Below are 22202 nucleotides of genomic sequence, written 5' to 3' on the forward strand. Positions count from 1 at the left end.
CATGTCAAAACGTTTCACCTTTTCTTGTACACTATTCAAATCTCTCATCTTACGCGCATAAAAGTTGATCCATTCATATAGGTCGACCTCACGCATTTCACTTGACAGACATCCTAAAGATGTCAAAATGTTTCAGTCACCTTTTGTCAATTATGAAATTAGCGGGAAATAACGCGAACTGGTTATGTGATATCCTAGTATTAATCTAGCGCAACCTAAATCTAGCCCGTTTAATGCACAAGACTCCGACAGAAAACTAACTGAAAAAGCCGCCAGCCTATATGTTCATGCATTAAATTACCTTAAAGGTCAAATGAATGAACAGAAATTTCAAAATGCCATTTTAACCAACCAGACGCTAAAACTATTCATTATTGAGTAAAATTAAGAAAAATGTTTGCTTTCCGAGCCTTAAAACGTGAATTACGGCAAAAGATACGAAGATTTCTGAAGGCTTCACGAAAACGTTTTTGAATGGCTGCGCACTGAAATGGAAGGAATGGAACGAGTTTTTAACGTCATAATTGGTGTTTATGAAGACGACCGCAGTTCGATTCCGCAGACCGCACCGACGCCAACGTCAACGACAACGTCTAGTGGAAAATGAATTTATATTTTACTTGAGAATCTCGCAACTTTCCGGACGTATTCTGCTTATTTATCGCTTTAAGAACTAGCTCCCACTGAATATTCAAATAGAGTGTTCAACCGCAAATAGAAAAACCAAAAATTAGCGGTCGTCAGAATTTCGTCGTTTCGCGTTGTTGTTCGGCAGAGAACGGCTTTGAAGTGTACCAAGATTCAAAACGCACGTGCGGCGCTTATTAACCTTTTTTGTCCCAAGTGCGGCGCTTATTCGGGGGCCGCGCTTATTCGAGTAAATACGGTAACTGAAAAAGCCCCCAGCACGACAATTTCCGTGTATTAAATTAACTTAGACACATTACAATCATTCATAGTGCTCCAAGGGGGTTTTGGCGACAGGCGACATTGCTCCAAAATGTGGCGACAATCTTTTTCCAAAACACAAAAAGCCAACAGAAACTGACACAAGATAAGACTTAATCTGCCACTGCAATAAAAATGGTTTTTCAGTCTACAATTACAATAAAACGTTTACATATGTACATTAAAAAAATCATCCTAACTATTGTTAAAGGTCTACGTATACTGAAGGGTTCTATGAATCTATAAGATGCTCCCAAGCGCGACTTTTAATAGCAGCCTTAAAATTAGACAAACTGTTCACATCTGTTAGAGCCCGAGGAAAATTCTTTTCAAAGCCGAGGAGCTCTGAATGCATCCAACTTGTTTCGGTGTCTAGTATTGAGAGAATGGATATCAGTTCTAACAATTAATTTGCTGGCAGATATGCAGAAAAAAGGGGGACCATTTTGAGACAGCGAAATGGCCCCCCATTTTTAGTTTAGAAAAAGCGACAACTTAATTTGTGGTTGATTTTCTATTAAAAAGAAGAAAATTTTTACAGGCGCTAAAACTTAATTTATATTAAGCAAAATTACAGCATTGCAAACGCACTACGTACAGTGACGTATGTATTCTCGGCAAAAAGCGATAGCAACACTGTCCCTAACCAAATAATCGACAGGTGGGTTGGAAAACAAGCAATTAAGCGTCATCAGAAACCCCGTTGGACGGTCTCCATAGTCGAACTATCTTTTAGTCTGCCATCACTAGTAGTAGTAGCGTCTTTATATATAGAGGGTAGCACTTAATGGCTTTAAAGCTAATAAACCTGAGGCTCTCCTATTTAGCCTCGTTAAAATGAGACGCTCTCTTTGTTTTTGCTCCTTTAGAAGTTTCTTAAAAGATGATCGTTTCGATGGCGTGATCACAGCCTGAAAAGTGCTTCAGGGATGTTTTTAAACATCAAGTTATAGTCGCGGCTTGACTCCTACCAGTCAGCTGAAACGAATACACGGTGAAAGCTATAGACACGCAACATATAGAACTAAGCGTTTCAAATATACAACAAAATATACCTTTATCAAATTAACAATTCTAAAACGTTAAAAGTTAAAAAGAAAGCTCAGTTGGCTTGGCACAAAAACACAGCTTACAACGTGCCAGGGGTATGGAACAAAACTGAAAAGGGTCTGAAAATATGTTTGTTTGTTTTGTTTTGTTTTTGTTTTGTTTTTTTGTTTTTTTCAAAAATTAGACAGCCCTCTGTGTCAAATTTTAGAAGCCAGCTCAAGAGTAAAGAAAAAAATGAATAATTGAACGTACCTTGAAGACCTCATTTGTTTGTCAGAGGTCCATGGACTTCTTTCAACATTCATCGATACTATTCTTAATTACACACAGCGTAAACTGTATCATTAGCCCACAACATTGCTGCCGCTTCAAATTATTTATTGCAAAATTTTAATTACTTCAAATTTCTTATTTACTTATATGCAAAATGATAAATGAAGTTAAACTGAAAATGAATAAGGCCTTACATATCAAAGATCCAGGAACTTCTTCAATCATATATTGAAACATCTTCAAGTGCAATGTAAAGACTAAGAGAACTTAATTAAACTTGGCTATCCTTCTGCAAGAGTAAGCGTGGGTCGCAATTGCAAATATTCCAACATTAATTAATGTTCCGACAGGTTGCCAAAGACATCTTGTAGAATAACAAAAAGTCTAATAACGGGTGTAGCAGTTTAGACATTTTAGTGTTGCCAATTGGCTCTATAAGCTTAACATTTTTACTTTCTACACATCTACATAGGTAAATTCGTTAGACATCACAACAGCTTTTCTTAAAAGAAAAGCATGGAAAAATACGAATATGAAACTCGCGTAATTGTTTGTCCTATATAGGGCCATTTTTTTAACACAGAAAATAACAGAATCTCAACAGTCAAGGCGCTCAACAGTGATTTCATTCATATAGGCGCCGAGAGGTAAGATTTTCTTCATATGGATGTTAATCTGTAGAAAGAAATTTTTCCTGGTAGAAACTACGCTTAAAAGTTGCTCGACTGCTTATTTTACCCAGGTCTGTTAATCCTAATTTCTTTAATGCAGTTTAAATTTTTAAATTTGTTTACTTACAAATTACACCAATTTATATGCTCTACAAAAACCTAAAACTAGAACCACAAAGTGGAAGTTTGTACTCTTGCTCGCATCGCTGCTCAACTTGCGGAATGTTTTGGTAAACAACAATTATATAAATCATGTACCTTCAGCTTCATTATGAATCCCAACTTAAGAAACAGTAAGAAAGTAAGTGAATATTTAAAAAGCCTGGTGTTTTACACTGATGTTTTATAAAACGTTTTCTCTTATATGCTTTCTCTCTCCTTGCATGAGTAGAGAGTTAAATCTTCAGTTCATCTTAAAGTTTGTTAGAGGCCGATTTTTTCCTCCTTTTCCTATACTAGTACATTTTTAGTTACAAACGGCCTGAAACTTTTAAGCGAAAAATTCACAATATCAACCAAATTTCGGCACGAATAAGACCTACTGTAAACTTCGATGAGACGTATTTCGCTTTTAAACCAAACTAGAAAACAGTAAGTTATATGTATATGAATCTGTTAAGATGAATTCCGGTAAAGGTCGCGGCAATGTACATGGCATTTGTAATAAAAATTATGAGTTATGGAGCAGCGCCTTGAAAATATTTCAGAGGTAATTGATAACTGGATAATAGACTTCACAAATAACCGAAGAAAAGGTCCAGACCTTATCTCCAGGAGGCAGCGTGGCCAAATCATGATAAACCGGTGGCCGAATGGTTAACCGGAGATCCGCAAAATGTAGCTGCCAAAATCATACTCGATATGCCAAAGCATTCATCTGCTACCGAGGCGCTCGATCAGCTTGGCTGCGATAACTTGATGAAAGGAAGAACATTTCATAGATTGATAATGTTTTTCAAGGATTTAAACGGCTATATTGACTGGGATTTTAACTTTCATAGTTTTAGAGATATTCATAATTACAACACTAGAAGTAGAAATAACATTTGCAGGCACAAGAGCGCGAAGCGTGAGCACAAGAGCGCGAAGGCAGTTTGTTTCTCTTTAGCTGCTCGGAGGTGAATAATACTTTGCTAGTCACTTCCGAGTTAACCCAAACAGCCCGCGTGAAAAGCACTATTCACTTGTATGGTATATACTAAAAAGATTTACTGTAGTCCCGACATCAACTCGATCTAAGACCACGCTATGGTCCGAAAAGCGACCAGATTATATAGTTTATCTGTCACTGAAATTTTTGTTTTGCAGGAGACTGTAGCTTAATAAAGCAAATATGGCTCGCCAACAGATTCTCGTTATCGCCATACTGTTAATGGTGTCTTTAATGTTTCGAAACATCTCCAGCCAACAATGCGGAATTGACACTTACTCCATCTATCAAATGATGCTACAAGGCCACACCTTTAAGACGTTCAAGGCTCGCCCGCTTTCGATGGACTGCAGAGAGGCGTGCAACTCTGATGTCAGATGTCAAAGTTATAACTACGTATTTTTCAAAGACATATGTGAGTTGAATAACAGGACTAAGGAGGCCAGGCCAGACGATTTTGTCAAGGACAACGACAGATATTACATGAGGAAAGCTCCGAACAGAGGTAAACAAAACTTGCTAAAGATAAAATGAGATAAGTGGAAAAGAGAAGTCAGATCTGATCAGATGATAAGATAAGAGTGTTCAAACTTCTGTTAAATTGCCAAAATTGCAACCAATGTTTTAGCTTGTTTCCAAGGAGACTTCTAACCAATTTTCTCGTACATGATCGCAATTTGTCTAATTTCCAAAGGAAACATTAATTTTATGAAGGACTATGAGAAGGAATTTTCACAACGTTTCGGCCAGTCCGTCGTGCTCGTCTCGGGGAAAACTGAATTGGACAACATTTATACCAACGTTTCTTCTTAGCCGAAATATCATTATTCAGACATGGTTTGGACAAGAGGATAAATTAATTTTCCACTAAGAACGATTTGAATGTTAAATACAACAATGTAAGATCTTGATCTGTGGAAATATGGGATCATCCAGGCAGTTGCGGATTTTGCTAGTTTTATTTCCCTTCGGCTTCAAGTTGTTTTCTATACCACCAAGGATTCCATTTGTTGCCGCTTAGTCCTTAAGTGTCCATCCATGAGAGGACCAGGTAATATGTGATACAGCTCATATCGCCGATTTCGCCCAAACTTAGCATAAATGTTCGGTATGGTGAGCTATTTACTGTGGCGAAACATTAGCTCAAAATATTTTATTCCCTTGGAGTTATGGCACCTTTTGCAAAAATGGCCATTTTTCACTAATTCATGCATATTTAATTAGCTGACTTTGAATGACCAGTTCCACAGGAGAAAAATACTTCTGAAAATAAAATTCACTGCATTATATTCTGTGGTTATTAGGCTTTAAGTACAATAATTTACTTCAACCGTCCGATTTGATTTCGTCCCCTCAAACGGTCTTTTGAAAGGTACACATTTCGTACTGTTGGAAATAGCCTTCAATTAGTGCCAAATATCTCCCATGAGCAACAACTTATATACATTATTCTTACATGGGCAATGAAACCCATCATTTACCTTCACAAAAATGGCACAAAATGTTTGGGAACCAATATATTTTATTCGTACTGAGGAACTAAACACACGTGACTTAACGATTTCTTGCTATTTCATCAAAATTCACCGAAACACAGAAGCCATTTATTTACTCAATTTGGCACAAAATTGGTACAAAATAGCTAATCAAGCATAAATCTATCGATAACAATCAAAATATTGGCGAAGAAAAGGCACCTGGGGCATTTTTCGGAGCATTTTCAGAGCCATATAATTCGGCAATGTCGTGATAGCAAATGTAAATACAACAGCGAAAGATTTTCTTCACAAGCTCGCTCAATCCAACATCTAGGCACATGTAAGTTAAGAAACAAGAAAGTAATGCTACATACATGCCACTTATCGACACTTAGATGCTTTCTTCTGAAGATTTTTTTCTTCCTTGCTGCACTTCGATCTCATTTGACATGTGTACTGTTGCTTTGAGGCGCGCTGAAGTCAGCCAATCCATCGTGTTTCATACTTCGTAAAAAGTGAAAACAAGTTGTCAATTAAGTCATTCAAAGAGCTGTTCAAAGTTCACGGAGGGACAGTTCTCTCAGCCAGTTTGCATGAAATTAATTTAACTGGAAATAAACAGCCGCTATCCCTCGCCATCTTGTATTTCTAGCTTTGAGCCTGCCGTTTCAGTCAGCGGTACGGCCCGTTTGATTGTCATCACGCGCGACCACACGCGTGTTCATATATTTGCTTTTCCTCCACCAATGTTCGTTTTTGTCAGAGTAAGTACCGTATTTATTCGATTAAGCGCTTTGAGCGCTTATAAAATTTTTGGACCTTGAGAGTTTGCGCTTATTCGAGGCTGGACGCTTATTAAATTTTTGCGATTTTCAGCGAAAAGTAAGTTTATTTTTGTAACAAAACTAAGCGAAATTTTGACTGTTCATTGAAAGTTTCTGAAACATTTTCTCAATTTCTCCATTAAATGTTTAATTTGATAAATAGTTGATGAGAAATACACTAAATGCAGTGTGATGTATGCGATGCTATCGGTGTTGATGCCGTCAAAGTGAGCTCTGAAATGTCCGGCGGAAAGCATTAAAAATCAGCCAGTTCTTTCATCTTATATCAGGTTAAAACGAGTATGCTCATTATTTTTTGTTGTTTCTGTGTTTTGTGGGAGGTAAGGGAGGGGGCAAGTGTGGACATTCGACGAAATGGCGGTTGTCAGGTTGTTAGCCTGACCTGTGTTCATCTGTTCCTTCTGTTTAAATAGTCTTACTGTTATATTAGCGGAGCTCCTTAGCGGCCCGTAAGGGCCGCAGAGCGGAGCACCATACCCATAAAAAAAAACACATGAAAAAAAAAAAAAACACATGAAATAAAATAGGAAACCTATGCATCCGAGTTTTCATGGTCATCATGGCTAGCGGCATGCCTCGCGGGCGCGTACGGCGTACGTACGGTGTTGCGCACATCCGGGATCTTGAAAGGTCTTGACAACTCGCGCAGTACTGGCGCGAAATAATTTTGCAGTGTGAGGTCTCTTGGCAAAGAAATTTTCAAAATTACTACGTATTTTTAAATCCTATTCAGCTAGTCTGAAAGTTAGAACTTGAGACAAACATATTTATTTTGGCTCCTTGTTATGCCGATGACTACAAACGAGAGCAGGGTAAACTTAACTTCGAGGAAACAGGGTTTAAGCGATTTGCGACGGGAAAGAGATCGCGAGAGATCCAGAAAACCCGGACAGAAAGCAGGCGAAAAAGTATAGCAAAGCGCCTGTCGAACCTGGTAGCAAAGTAGCGAAGAAAAGCGACTAAAATAGCAAGAGAGGTGCCGAGAAAACAGGCAAAGAAATAGCGGAGAACAAGGGAACGGAGATAAAACGAGCAGACGAGTGTATCTACTGCGGCCAACTGGTGAAGGTGAGTACAAAACTGCAGTGTTTCCGTCATTTAATATCTCTACGTTTTGTCTTAAGCTTACTTTATACGCAAAGTAAGCTTATATTTACGGCACATTTTACTTGCTTTCGCCACTAAGCATTTGCTTGTGACATGAACAATGTTGAAAAATACTATTCGTTAAAATTCAGTTTTACCAGGTTTTACTGATCAAATAGGAGGATTTGATTATGTAAACAAATAATTGTTGGGCCTTCGAGGAACGAATTCACAAAGAATATCACTTCAACACATCTCGAAGAAAATTAAGCTTACGATTTTTAAATGCTTGTGATATGATTATTTTGTTTTACAGTGCTGGAAGAGCAGCTGAGATGAGAATGAAAGTGATGTCAGTTTGCACGAAGCACCTGGAATTTCGTTAACTCCGAGTGAAATAGATCGATTCAGTGTATGCAGTTTATTGATATTCATGATGGAGGTAAAATTACTGTTCATTTAGTCAGAGTAAATAAACTTCAGCTTCATTACTTAGCTCTTTCGTTCCAAAATATATTAAATAATCCACTTGTCATGTAGTTCTGTTCCGCCACTATTGAGCGTTCATGTGGATTACATAACAATGTCAACAATTTTGAGATTTTGAGGTCTGTTTTGCTGGTTTCATTCAGAATGTCAACAGTAAATGTTATATTTGTCATAAAAAAATCACAATCTTGTTGTGGAATTTGGAAAATGCACACAACAAAGGTTAATGACTACTGGAAAACTGGAATCTTTGTGAGTAAATTCATGCCATTTTAGACACTGTATGCAGCTGTGCATGCAAACTTATTATTAATTAAATGTGTATCTTTAAAAATCTTAGTATTACTGTTAAGAGAAAAGCTTTTAAGATGTGGCAATGTTTTTCCTGTGCATGTACATGTATATATAGGGGTAGAGGGGAGGGGGAGTATTTAAAGGCCAAACCTTTTAATTAAGAGGGGGTGTAAGGGTTTGCAGTGATGCTTTGAGTTTATTAAAATATTTACAGTAGAACCCTGCTAACTCGAACTCTGAAGGGAAACAAAAATGAGTTCGAGTTAGCGGGGTTGATTGAATATTTTATTTGCCAAGTTAATAATTGATAGTTTACTGATTTTTAAGCACTTCAGTATACAGTACTGTGCAAATTGAACTTATCTTGCCAGAAACTTTAAAGCGACCACACATTCTTTTGTTAAGAGTGGAAAATGACTGTCAAATACATGATCTGTTCATTGCTATAATCAATGGGCAACCGTTGCGAGTTGCAAGTTCCGGAATTCGAGTTATCAGGGTAAAAAGTTTGACCCAAATTTTGTTCAAGGGAAACAAAATTTAGTTCGAGTTAGCGGGGTTTTCGAGTTATCCGAGTTCGAGTTAACCCAGTAAAAATGACTGAAAAGTGGGGTCAAATCCAAGGGAAATGGAAGTGAGTTCGAGTTAGCAAGGTTGTTCGAGTTATCCGAGTTCGAGTTACCGGGGTTTTTTTCTGTAGTTGACTTCGCAGTTATCAGTAAAAAAAAATAGTCTGTGCTGATACATCTCTGTTAAATATATAAGGTATCCTTTCGCATCCAGTAGTTTTGCTTCACTTTATACAAGCTTGCGTTAAGTGTTTTGTTTTATAAATTATTGATATTCATGCCAATTAATCAATTTTAATTTAATCTGTGGCATTTGACTTTTTTCAGGGTTAACATGAGTTTCAGAATTTGCAGAGCCACAGACACAAAAACAGAATGTGGACAAGGACATCAAAAGAAAACAGGAAGGATTAAGATTATCCAGCTTGATGTTTGGGTGTCTTCATGATGCTATTTTCAAGAGACTAGTAAATTACATGTAAATTGAAATCAAGAAAAGCTGCAAATGAGCAAAGTTTATATTTTAAATGTTAACGTATTTACAGTGTACTTCAGAAAACAACTTCTTGATTGACCTGTCTCTTTCACATCTTTTTAGATGTAACAAGGGCATTATGAAGTGATCTTTTTAAGAATATGCAGCCAAAACAGTAACAGCAGAAATGAATGGGAGTTTAAAATTGCTATTTTCAATGTTTTGGCTGGTAAGAAACCACATGTGACCAAGCTAAAATCTCTTTGGCCGGTTAACATGACCTGTAAGTGTCCAAATATTTTGAGCCCTCGACTACACAGGACTTACATGTAGTTGTCTAATTACTGTATATCATAAGATCTTTGGTTGACCTTGGGGGAGGTAGTGGAGTTAAAAAGCAATGTAATAATTTGAATTTGGATTGGTAATGCTGAAACTGGTGGTACTGTAATTCTAAAGTATAGACGTTAAAATCGTGATTGCAAGCAATATGCAATACCAATTTCATTCTTATGTGTTGTATGCTGCGTACAATTTATAAGAACAGCTATAATGTTAAAATTAGTGAAATATTCTAAAGCCAGATAAAATTTGCAGTATCCATTAGGTACCATGAAGCAACCAAATTGTGACTCATTTGCTTACTTTGTGAACTCCATGACGAATGGGCAACATGACTCCACAAAAATGTGTACAATAAAGCATACAAATTTTTAAAAGAGCAGTCAAAGTATTGATGCTATATTTTTTTCTTGCATAGTTTTATACACAAGCAAACATGATTCTATTTTTTCTGCGTAATCAAAGAACAAAACTGAGTTTGAGACTCACAAACAATATTCTATCTTCCCAGAATTTTTGTTTTTTTATTTCTGTAAGTAAAGTGAAACCCCTTAAGAGGAAGGGGACTCAAAAAGACATGTAAAAGTAAAAAAGGTGCTATCATCCTTTTTTTTTTTTTGGGGGGGGGGGTGGGATGGGGTTACAGAATGTCCCTTCTTTGCTTCCAGTTAGTTTCACTCCGGTTTGCTTGTAGTTAGGTTCACCCCTGTTTGCTCGCAGTTAGCTTTATTCATCCGGTGTGCTTGGGATTAGCTTTCACTCTAGTTTGCTTGTGGTTAGCTTTCACTCCGGTTTGCTTGGCATTAGCTTATGGCAATATGCTGTAAACTCTTTGCTACATGTATGACCTCTGCCATTTCCATTCAAAATTAAAATATAGGCAAATAGTGAAAATAAAAACAAATGAATGAATGAGAAAAAGAAAATTAACCATATTCTTAATGTAGATGTATATTATTTCCTTTATACTCTAAATGTTAAGTGATTTGCTAATTTACCACGTGATATGCCTATCTACCCCAACATGCAGCCCTACTACCCCCTCCTTATCTACACGAAGGTTACATAATTACCCGTTTTGCGGCATAATTTCCCATCCAGACTTCTGGATCATAATGCTGTCGGTGGAATTAAAACGTTTTGATTGATTTTGTTTGTTCTCGGCTTATTTGGTGTTGCTGTATACGGTACTCCCATATAAGGGCTATACGGGTATGTGCTGCTCAACAGGGTATGCCTTTTGCCTCTCTGACTCTGAAACAGGGTATACAAATCACCCTTTTGACTGTGGAACACTATCAAGTTTAGCTATAAAACTCCGCTCCTCTCATTGGTTTTTCTCCAAGCCACAGACAAAGTCAAGTGAGCGCTTTGTGATGTACGCTAGTGTTTTTATATCTATCTTCATATATTTTTCATTGTGGATATTGTCTGGAACAGGGTACCTATTTTGCACTGTTTGTCTGGAACAGGGTCGCAAATTGAGCCGTTTTTCTCTGGAACAGGTCCAGAGTCTCAGCGACTCAGTGGCACACCCCTTTAGTAAATTTTAGGGAGTACCTCTTTCCCCCCCCCCCCCGGGACACGGTAAAAAAAAAATAAGTAACAATATTAATATTTATAAAAAAAATAAAACGAATATTATAGCGGAGCTCCCCAGCGCGCGACAGCGCGCGGAGCGGAGCACCATGGGTAATGCGGGTACGAGAGAATTTTTGTAAACCCAGGAGGCCGAAAAAATTTGGTGCGTACGCCCGCCGCGCGTACAGACTCTCGGGGAGGGGGAGGGGAGACAATCTTCTGCCTCCTTGGTTAACCAGAAATGAGTGAGGTAAACGACTAAGATCTTTGATATTGGACCTCCATTTTATGGTAAATTGACAGCTGTCAAAACAAGGTATCCGCTGACCAGTATCACATGACCATATCGCGGGCTCAGGTTTAGAACTAGTCAAGGTCGCGTGTTTTTTTGAAGTTGACCGCTGACCAAGTGATGGCATTGCTATTGGTCCGCGGGCGCAAGTGAGTCGATTCAGATTTACATGAAGGACAAAGTGAACAACCCGGGCAGTTTGTAAGCTGAACGAAGCACAAGGAGAAACCGAGCAGGAAAAAGAAATGTCTTCGTAAATATTTCTCGGTCTACCCCGTCTAAAGGTTTTACACATCATGGAAGTTATGGCAAACGATAAAGGCTTACGGAGATCCGAAAAATGGCATAGCTGGCGAGCGAGCGAGTTTCTACCGTTTCGAAGGCTGACCAACTCGGAAATTAATTGAGCTAAACTCAATTCACTGAAGTGAAGAAAAAAAGAGGTGTCAATAGCTACACGGATGGAAAAGGCTGAAATAGACCTTCGCAGATAATTCAAAGGTCGGTGGTGCTGGAGTATAATTTATAGCTTACATGTTCTACGCAGTTGGATAATAATACGAAAAACTGCGGCCGCTTCGCCTTTGATTAATTGGCATGAACTGGTTGAAAGCTTTGCCCTGCTGAATTGACAAGCATTCTCCGACTTCAAATATGAGGTAACAAACTTTAACTTTACTTAATACACTAAGTCCATGTTTTTTTGTGAAAATCGGTAATTATATGCTTTATGAGTGAATTTGCTTCGGTTTAGTGGTTCTGGTTTACAGAACTTTATATTAAATTGAATTGTTTATAATGAAACTCCCAGCTAAACTTAGAGTTTTAGTTTTTTAAGTCATCTATTTATTCTTATTTACTCGCTGTTGGAATTCGTTTGAACGAACTATTTTGGAGTCGTGGACGAATACGCCAAGAGATCGTTACGTTGCGAATTTCCTGCGTTGATCATTGACCCGTTTTTACCACACCTTAGCAGAAACAAAAAAAAAATCAGTTTATTTCCACATAAAATTATCTTAGTTAATTATTTTGAGTAATTTTATAAAACACAATTGTTCGCTCTACTTGTAATTCATGCCATTTTAGACACTGTATGCAGCTGTGTATGCAAACTTTAATACAGTGACTATCATTATGACAGTGTTGAATGTGTATCTTTGAAAATCTTATAAGTATTACTGTTAGGAGAAAAGCTTTTATTATGTGACAATGTTTTTTCTATACAGGTAAGTTAACAAGAAATCCCCAAGTAGAAAAGCTAAATATCCCATTGTAGGAAGGAAGGGTCACTACACTGAGTGTATAAACGAAAGAGGCTAATTATATTTGATGAGATCCATTAAATAAGACAGAATTTTTAATAAATTATTTTTTATAAACGGGGCTATTAATTAGAGCTGGTGTGGTGGTTTTTAATAGATTATTATGTCAATCCTTCTTTTAGCTAGTGTTATATTCTTATATTTTCGAGTTGGATTTCGAGAAGATTTCGAGTTAGGATTTCGAGTTGGATTTTCGAGTTGGATTTTCGAGTTGGATTTCGAGTTGGATTTTGAGTTAGGATTTTGAGTAGGATTTTCAAGTTGCTTACCGTACTAAACACTCCGGTTAGCCTACTATACACGCCGGTTAGCCTACTATGCACTCCGGTTAGCCTACTATACACTCCGGTTAGCCCACTATGCACTCCAGTTAGCCTACTACACACTCCTGTTAGCCTAATATTTACTTCGGTTAGCCTACTATGCACTCCGGTTAGTCTGTTTACGGTTAGCTTTCAATAATTGTAATGGGTTTTGCTTTGTCAAAAAAAATCCAACTCGCAATCCGAACTCGAAAATCCAACTCGAAATCCTAACTGGAAAATTCAACTCGAAAATCCAACTCAAAATCCAACTCAAAATCCTGACTCGAAATCCAACTTGAAATCCTAATTCGGGAGTTAGTTTGTCTCTCCTCAATGACATTCAAAACTACTACATATGTATTAGTAGACAATTTAAATAATAATATTTCACTAAAAGTATGTTTTCATGAAATGCCTAGATCTTGTACCAGAAAATATCTATACCCTAGCCTCACTGTGGAAGGTTAAATGGTTTGAATGTCACCTCCCCTCACAAACTCCTTTTAAAATTCTTTTGTGTGGTTACGGCAGATATCCAGCTCATCCTCAGCGTATGAACCAGTGAAACAAGGCATCAAAGAACCTCAAAACAACATGGAGCAGGAAAACAATAGCTCCAAAACAAAGAAATATTTCACAGGTTCTTACACCAAGGAAAACCCAAATATTCAGATCCATCCCATGTAAGGTCAATGGAAGTTCCAAAAGGGCTGGGGGAGGGAGGGAGGGGGGTTGTTTAAAGGCCAAACCTTTTAATTAAGAGGGGGTGTTAGGGTTTGCAGTGATGCTTTGAGTTTATTAAAATATTTAGTTGACTTTGCAGTTATCAGTTAAAAAATAATCTGTGCTGATACATCTCTGTTAAATATCTAATGGATCCTTTTGCATCCAGTAGTTTGGCTTCAGTTAAACAAGCTCGAGTTAAGTGTTTTGTCCTATAAATTATTGATATTGATGCCAATTAATCAAATTTAATTTAATCTGTGGCATTTGACTTTTTTTCAGGGTTAACATGAGTTGCAGAGTTTGCAGAGCCACAGACACAAAAACAGACAAGGACAAGGACATAAATAGAAAACAGGAAAGATTAAATCCAGCTCGATGTTTGGGTGTCGTCATGACGCTATTTTTAAGAGACTAGTGAATTACCTGTAAATTAAAATCAAGAAAGCTGCAAATAAGCAAAATTTATATTTTAAATGCTAACCTATTTACAGTGTACTTCAGAAAACGACTTCTTGATTGACCTGTCACTTTCACATCTTGTTAGATGAAACGAGGGCATTATGAAGTGATCTTTTCAAGAATATGCAGCCAAAACAGTAATGGCAGAAATGGTGGTAGTTTAAAATTGCTATTTTCAATGTTTTGACTGGTAAGAAACCACATATGACCAAGCTAAAATCTGTTTGGCCAGTTAACATGACCTGCAAGTGTCCAAATGTTTTGAGCCCTCAACTACACAGGACTTACATGTAGTTGTCTAATTATATGATAAGATCTTTGGTTGACCTTGGGGGAGGTAGTGGAGTTACAAAGCAATGTAATTATTTGAATTTGGATTGGTTATGCTGAAACTGGTGGTACTGTAATTCTAAAGTATAGGTGAGTTTAAAATTGTTATTGCAAGCAATATGCATTACCAATTTCATTCTTATGTACTGTATGCTGTGTACAATTTATAAGAACAGCTATATTTTTAAAATAAGTGAAATATTCTAAAGCCAGATAAAATTTGCAGTGTCCATAAGGTACCATGTAGCAACCAAACTGTGACTCACTTGCTTAGTTTGTGTACTCCATGACGAATGGGCAACATGACTCCAAAAAATGTGGACAGTAATACAAACAAATTTTTAAAAGAGTAGTCAAAGTATTTATGTTATATTTTTTCTTGCATAGTTTTATACACAAGCAAACATGATTCTATTTTTTTTCTGCGTAATCAAATAACAAAACTGAGTTTGAGACTCACAAACAATATTCTAGCTTCCCAGAATTTTTGCTATTTTTTCTGTAAGTGAAGTGAAACCCCTTAAGAGGAAGGGGAGTCAAAAGACATGTAAAAGTAAATAAGGTGCTATCATCTTCTTTTTTTTTGGGGGGGGGGGGTGGGTTGGGGATGGGGTGACCCTGTTCGGTGCAATGACAGAATGTCACTTCTTTGTTTCCAGAGTTAGGTTCACCCCTGTTGGCTCGCAGTTAGCTTTATTCATCTGGTTTCCTTGCGGTTAGCTTTCACTCTAGTTTGCTTGTGGTTAGCTTTCCTTCCGGTTTGCTTGGAGTTAGCTTGGTTTGGGCAATATGCTCTAAACCCTTACCTATAACTTCTGCCATTTCCATTCAAAATTAAAATATAGGCAAATAGTGAAAATGAAAATAAATAAATGAGTGAATGAAAAAAATTTAAATCAACCTTATTATAAATGTAGATGTTTGTTATTTCCTTTATTCTCTAAATGTTAAGTAATTTCCTTTCTTTAAAAGCTGGTAAAGCAACAACAAAAATGCCTAATTTACCATGTGATATGCCTATCTACCCCGACATGCAGCCCTTCTCCTCCCTCCTTTTTTCTACACGAAGGTAACATAACTGCCCGTTTTTCAACATAATTTCCCATCCAGACTTCTTAATGCTGTCGGTGGAATTATAACGTTTTGATTGATTTTGTTTGTTCTCTTATTTGGTGTTGCTGTACACGGTACCTGGAAGGGGGGATGGTACTCCCATATAAGAGCTATACGGATATGTGCCGCTCAACAGGGTATGCTTTTTGCCTCTCTGACTCTGAAACAGGGTATACAAATCACCCTTTTGACTCTGGAACAGGGTTAATTGTTTTCCCAGAATCATGATTGAACACTATCAAGTATAGCTATGAAACTCCGCTCCTTTCATCGCTTTATCTCCAAGCCACAGACGAAGTCAAGTGAGCGCTTTGTGATGTACGCTAGTGTTTTTATTTCTATCTTCATATATTTCCATTGTGGATATTGCTGGAACAGGGTACCTACTTTGCAGTGTTTGACTGGAACAGGGTCGCAAATTGAACCTTTTGTCTCTGGAACAGGTCCAGAGACTCAGCAACTCAGCGGCACACCCCCATAGTAATTTTTAGGGAGTCCCCCCCCCCTACACAGTAATACAATTTTGCGTTCACGCACACATTTTAACGAGCGCTTGCGCTCCTAGGTGTCGCGTGGTTAAATAAAGTATTGTTGTTGTTGTTGTTGATAAGGAACAATATTAATTATTATTTATTAAAAAAATAAAACGAATAAAAAATTCTTAGCCTTAAAGTTGTACAATGGCCAGAATTCAGAGTTCAATAAAGTGCAAAATAATTAACTGGGAAGCTCCGCTTTTAGGCTTGCCTAAATCTATATATTATTCTTAGCCTTAAAATTGTACAATGGCTTGAATTCAGGTTTCAATAAAGTGCAAAATAATTAACTGGGGAGCTCAGCTTTTAGGCTTGCCTAAATCTATATATTAAATTTTGGCAGCTAGAAGACTGAATTTGTACCCACTCTCCTTTTTAAGATCCCACAAAGTTCTTCATTTTCAGTATTGCAAGAGCAGGACATACGCAGACGGCAAAACTTATTAGCTAATGTTTCAACCAGCACAGCTAGTCTTCTTCAGGGTCAACGCGAAGGAAACCGTTTTTTGTTGTTTACTCTTCTGCATCTAGACCTGAATAGATATAGATATTGTATTTATATATTTGCTGTGCCATATAGCCTGCGTCTCATAACAAACGCAATCTACTTATTACGAAAACGAACTTTCGTGGAGGAAAAGCAAATATATGAACACGCGTGTGGTCGCGCGTGATGGTAATGGAACGGGCCGTACCGCTGACTAAAACAGCAGGCTCAAAGCTAGAAATCCAAGATGGAGGGAGATGGTGGCTTTTTATTTCCAGTTAAATTAATTTCATGCAAACTGGCTGAGAGAACTGTCCCTCCGTGAACTTTGAACAGCTCTTTGAATGACTTTATTGACAACCTGTTTATACCTTTCACGAAGTATGAAACACGATTGATTGGCTGACTTGAGCGCGCCTTAAAGCAACAATACACATGTCAAATGAGATCGAAGTGCAGCAAGGAAGAAAAAAATCTTCAGAAGAAAGCATCTAAGCGCCGATAAGTGGCATGTATGTAGCATTACTTTCTTGTTTCTTAACTTTGATGTGCCTAGATGTTGGATTGAGCGAGCTTGTGAAGAAAATCTTTCGCTGTTGTATTTACATTTGCTATCACGACATTGCCGAATTATATGGCTCTGAAAATGCTCCGAAAAATGCCCCAGGTGCCTTTTCTTCGCCAATTTTTTGATTGTTATCGATAGATTTATGCTTGATTAGCTATTTTGTACCAATTTTGTGCCAAATTGAGTAAATAAATGGCTTCTGTGTTTCGGTGAATTTTGATGAAATAGCAAGAAATCGTTAAGTCACGTGTGTTTAGTTCCTCAGTACGAATAAAATATATTGGTTCCCAAACATTTTGTGCCATTTTTGTAAAAGGTAAATGATGGGTTTCATTGCCCATGTAAGAATAATGTATATAAGTTGTTGCTCATGGGAGATATTTGGCACTAATTGAAGGCTATTTCCAACAGTACGAAATGTGTACCTTCCAAAAGACCGTTTGAGGGGACGAAATCAAATCGGACGGTTGAAGTAAATTATTGTACTTAAAGCCTAATAACCACAGAATATAATGCAGTGAATTTTATTTTCAGAAGTATTTTTCTCCTGTGGAACTGGTCATTCAAAGTCAGCTAATTAAATATGCATAAATTAGTAAAAAATGGGCATTTTTTGCAAAAGGTGCCATAACTCCAAGGGAATAAAATATTTTGAGCTAATGTTTCGCCACAATAAATAGCTCACCATACCCAACATTTAGCTAAGTTTGGGCGAAATCGGCGATATGAGCTGTATCACCTATTGCCTGTTTCTGCCCTGTTCTCTCATGGACGCCCTCTTAAATTCGTGAGTTCTTCGACGATGTTGAACTCTGTATTACGGTCTTTGTCCACATAGCGTTTAAAATGCCTCGTGAGAACTATGGTGAGACACTGCGTCAGGGTAGTCGTAAAACACACTCACATTTTGAATTTGTTGCGATTTTTAATTCGCAACAAAAAAAAAGTTACTCAGCAGGTTTTCTAACTCAGAAGGAGTAGTTTACATGGCATCTGTATTTGTTTGCTTCAGTTCTTATTAAATAGATTTAGCAAGCCTGAAGGTGGAGTTCCAAGGTTATCTACTTTGTCCTTCATTTAGATCTGAACTTACAGAGCATATAAAGGAAAAATTAGGACATGAGCCCACGATCCAGTGAAAACCATTACCTGGTCAGCGTTCAGCTTAAAAAGTGTGACTTGCATGAGCTCTGCACCTGAGCCCACGTTATGGTCATGTGATACTGGTCAGCAGATACGTTGTTTTGACAGCTGTCAATTGACCATAGTATATATGGATGTCCAATATCAAAGATGTAATTAACGTTAACCTTTTTCTTGAGTATGGCCGCCATATTGCGCGACGTCGTCGTACGGTCGTAGATCGCACACGCCCGTGAACCAGGCCTCTAACCATGATAACCATGAAAATAAAATGCATGGTTCTCCTATTTCTGTGCATGCATGATTCTCCAATTTCTATGGCTACGGGTCTCCGCTGCTGGGGAGCTCCGCTATCATGACTACGGTTTTATTTAGAAACCAGTATCGATTTACGCCCGAAACTATAATGTAGGTTTTTGACAGTTTTTATCGTTGTTGTCCTCAAGCAAATTACTGCATTTCTTCATCATTTGCCGATGTCATCATAGCTAATAACTCACCGCTTGCAAACTACATTGGTTTAAAGATTGTAAAGTTTATAAAAAAACATGTTGGATGTTCTTCGGTTTCGGATTGATCTAAAAAATCGCTCATTTTCGATTCAATACTGTAAAATCAGATGGTTTCAAATTCTATCTCGCTGCAGTCGCGAGCCGTACGTTTTCCTATAGTAGAGCCGCACGACTTTTTCAGATTTATATTTAATAAGGCGTCCGGCACTCATACGGGACATTTCGCATCTGGTTTTCCAAGGAAATAACGCGTGGGGCCGTATGTGTCATATGACAAAATAAGATTATTTTATGTAATTTTAGTTCGCATCGGTTCCATTCCCGAGCTGCCTGCTGATTCTTGTGAAGAGATTAAAAGAGGTGAAGGAGGACAAGCGGTCAGCGGTAAATACTGGTTGGACCTCGAGAAGAACGGAGACCCTTTAAAAGTCTACTGTGACATGACAACTGACTGTGGTAAAAGATGATTAATTCCCTAAGTAGCTTTACAGTCAAAACAGCTCAAGCGTTCCTATCAAGGGTGAATTAATGAATTAATTTATGGAAATTTGATTTCATTCTTTGCTTCAAAATTCCATTCTTGAATTGAATATTTGAATATTCAAACGGCGACTCGATTCAAAACTCGAATGTCGATTTCATAATGTCTGGCTGCATGCAAAAGACACGTGAATGGTTCCCTAATTGGCATAAAATTGGTCAACGACATTTTCCCACATTTTCTTCTACCAGTAGTATTTTTGTGCCTTTTCAGTGCATCAAAACGGTCTTACCTCTCTTTTGGTATTATCATAGGGTTGAAATAAAGCAACCAAAGAACAGAATGATGAGCAAACATCATGTATGACATTTGTCGGTTGCCGAAATAGTGTAAATTCTGGCCAAAATCCCACATGCTTGTCGTGTGAAGCCAGACCACAATCCTATCAACATTCGAGTTTTGAATCGAGTCGCTGTTTGAACATTCCAATATTCAATTCAAGAATGGAATATTGAAGCAAAGAATGAAATCAAATTGCCATTAATGAATTCCTTAATTCGCCCTTTATAGGAACGTTTGAGCTGTTTTGATTGTAAATCTAGACAGACTAACAACATCAGGGCCTTGAATAGTCTTAAAAACCTCATGAATCCAATAAAATCTTGTTACATATCATGAAAGTAGTACAATATTCTGCGCTATACAGCATTGTTATTAATGAGGTAAGGGAAGCAATAAAACGGCGGCCATGTTGGTGTACCAAGCCAATCTTGTGAGATTTAAAGTCTTTTTAAACGCTTCTTTTTGTTCCAATAAATTTGCATAGATGCTGGCAACGTAAGTGAAAACGCTCTTTATTAATCTGCTGGTTAATAAATTCCCATGGGGTTTTGTCATGCACATTCAAATGACTTTGAATTGGACAACAATCACGTTTACGGAAAGTTATACAAAATTATTGACTAATGGCTACTTTTTTGCAAATAGTGTAGGGTGACAAAAACATCTTTCTGTTTGTAGTCTTACCCCTAGGTTGGTATTCGTATCGTCCTGGTCATTCTTGTAAGCACATCCGGGACTCTGGGTACTCCAAAGGAGACGGAAAGTACTGGATCGATCCCAAGGAGGGCGGAAACCCTTTAAAGGTCTATTGTGACATGACAACTGACAATGGTAAGTGATAGGTTATTCCCTAAGTAAATAAAGCATTGGCTGCGGTCACATCTAAGACGTAACTAAAGTTTAACTATAGTTAGTCTCAAGTTACATGACGTCATACCTAACTAGAGTTAGTGCTTTCGGTCGCCTTTGCGGTCAAACCAATGCAGTTAACTATAGTTAGTTCTGATTAGCTTTTGAATAATTTCGAATTTAAGAGGCTGTATCTGTAATAGTGGTCTGCCCGTTCTGGCTTGTTAAATAGATTTCGCTCTTTTCTAGTGTGTTGCAAGACTTTCATGTACTTATACTAAAAACACAATTCACTTGACCGGATCATTAATTTTTTTCGAGTTTTTAAGGATTTTCGGTTCACCCGAACGAGCACTTGTAACGACCACTGTCAAGGCTTAAATTTACCACAACTTTGTAAATTAATTAAAAAAGAACTAACAACTTCTGTACCAAACAAACACTACAGCCTGTTAAATTATGTCTTTTTAATTTATCACACCAACTTTCACGAACATTGAGCTCGAATCAAGCTAGCAGCAAAACATTAACGACACCCCTATCACACACCTTGATGAAACACTTGAAAACGGCTCAGATTCAAACTTTATTTTTGAAAAAGTGAGGCGGTCTACTTCAATCAAACCAACGCAGCCGAAAAGTAGATGTAATAGAAAATGTTCCTATCGAAAAAAACCTTTTGGTATCGTCTTAATGAAATATTTACAGCTGTGTAAACTTGCCCAATTTCGAAGATCTTCATGTTTGCAGCCATTTCGAGGGACTCGTCAGGACGAGGAGTTTCATCAACTGGCCTCGCAGACATACCTCACACCTTCAGAAATAAACAAAGATTAGATATAAATGCAGTGCAGTTCAACTGAAAGAGAATAAATCGTGTTTAAAAATGGAAGCTCGACTTACATTTTGACTGTTACGGACGTCTACGGACGTACGGTTGTTACTATTGGAATTTCGCTCGATGATTCCACTAGAAATAACAATATTTGACATACAAACTTCGACTTAATGTAACCTATGAATCAGCTCAAGTCAGTAACTTTGTGATTTTCCTTCCTTACTGGCGTACAGCAAAGATTTTCCATCGCAAAACGTTGAACGAAAGAAACAGCTGAAGAAACGGCCTGTCGGTCACTACTTCATGTATGAGGCACTATACAGTACAGATACGGTACACAACGGTACTCCATACATGAAGTATATAACCGACCAATCGATAAACATGTCAGTTTGGTCTTCTTTACCTGATGCTTGCTGTTTTGTCGTGAAAACAACTTCGCTGTACGCCGGTAAATAAGGGAAAGCACGAGGTTACTACCTTTAACTGAATCAAACGCTACATTCAGTCAAAGTCTGCGTGTCAAATATTGTTATTTGTTGTGGAATCATCAAGCGAAATTCGAACAAGAATGACCTTACGCCCGTAGAAATCGTTGAAATGTAAGTCGAGCTTCCATTTTTAAACACGATTTATTCTCTTTCA

At 37.6% G+C, this 22202-nt stretch overlaps 1 protein-coding gene and 1 long non-coding RNA gene across 5 annotated transcripts in view; both read left to right on the forward strand.

Annotated features, from left to right (window-relative positions):
* The window catches only part of LOC144663432 (uncharacterized), a 35380-nt gene that overhangs the window by 9107 nt on the left and 4071 nt on the right, over positions 1-22202 (forward strand). The window contains exons 1-4 of one of the 4 annotated variants that reach the window (XM_078524377.1): positions 2880-2918; positions 4251-4597; positions 19351-19503; positions 20549-20701. In XM_078524377.1, coding sequence (XP_078380503.1) covers positions 4276-4597; positions 19351-19503; positions 20549-20701 — 628 coding nt within the window. In that variant the 5' untranslated portion in view covers positions 2880-2918; positions 4251-4275. Of the gene's footprint in view, positions 1-2879; positions 2919-4022; positions 4598-19350; positions 19504-20548; positions 20702-22202 lie in introns of those variants that run through there. The other 3 variants (XM_078524380.1, XM_078524378.1, XM_078524379.1) reach the window with 3 other exon arrangements.
* Positions 7490-10052, forward strand: LOC144663486 (uncharacterized). The gene is made up of 2 exons (XR_013572619.1): positions 7490-7943; positions 9181-10052. It is a non-coding gene; the product is annotated as an uncharacterized LOC144663486 (long non-coding RNA).

This window comes from Oculina patagonica, chromosome 8, assembly GCF_052425735.1.
Source record: "Oculina patagonica isolate OP01 chromosome 8, crgOcupat, whole genome shotgun sequence".
NCBI lineage: Eukaryota > Metazoa > Cnidaria > Anthozoa > Scleractinia > Oculinidae > Oculina > Oculina patagonica.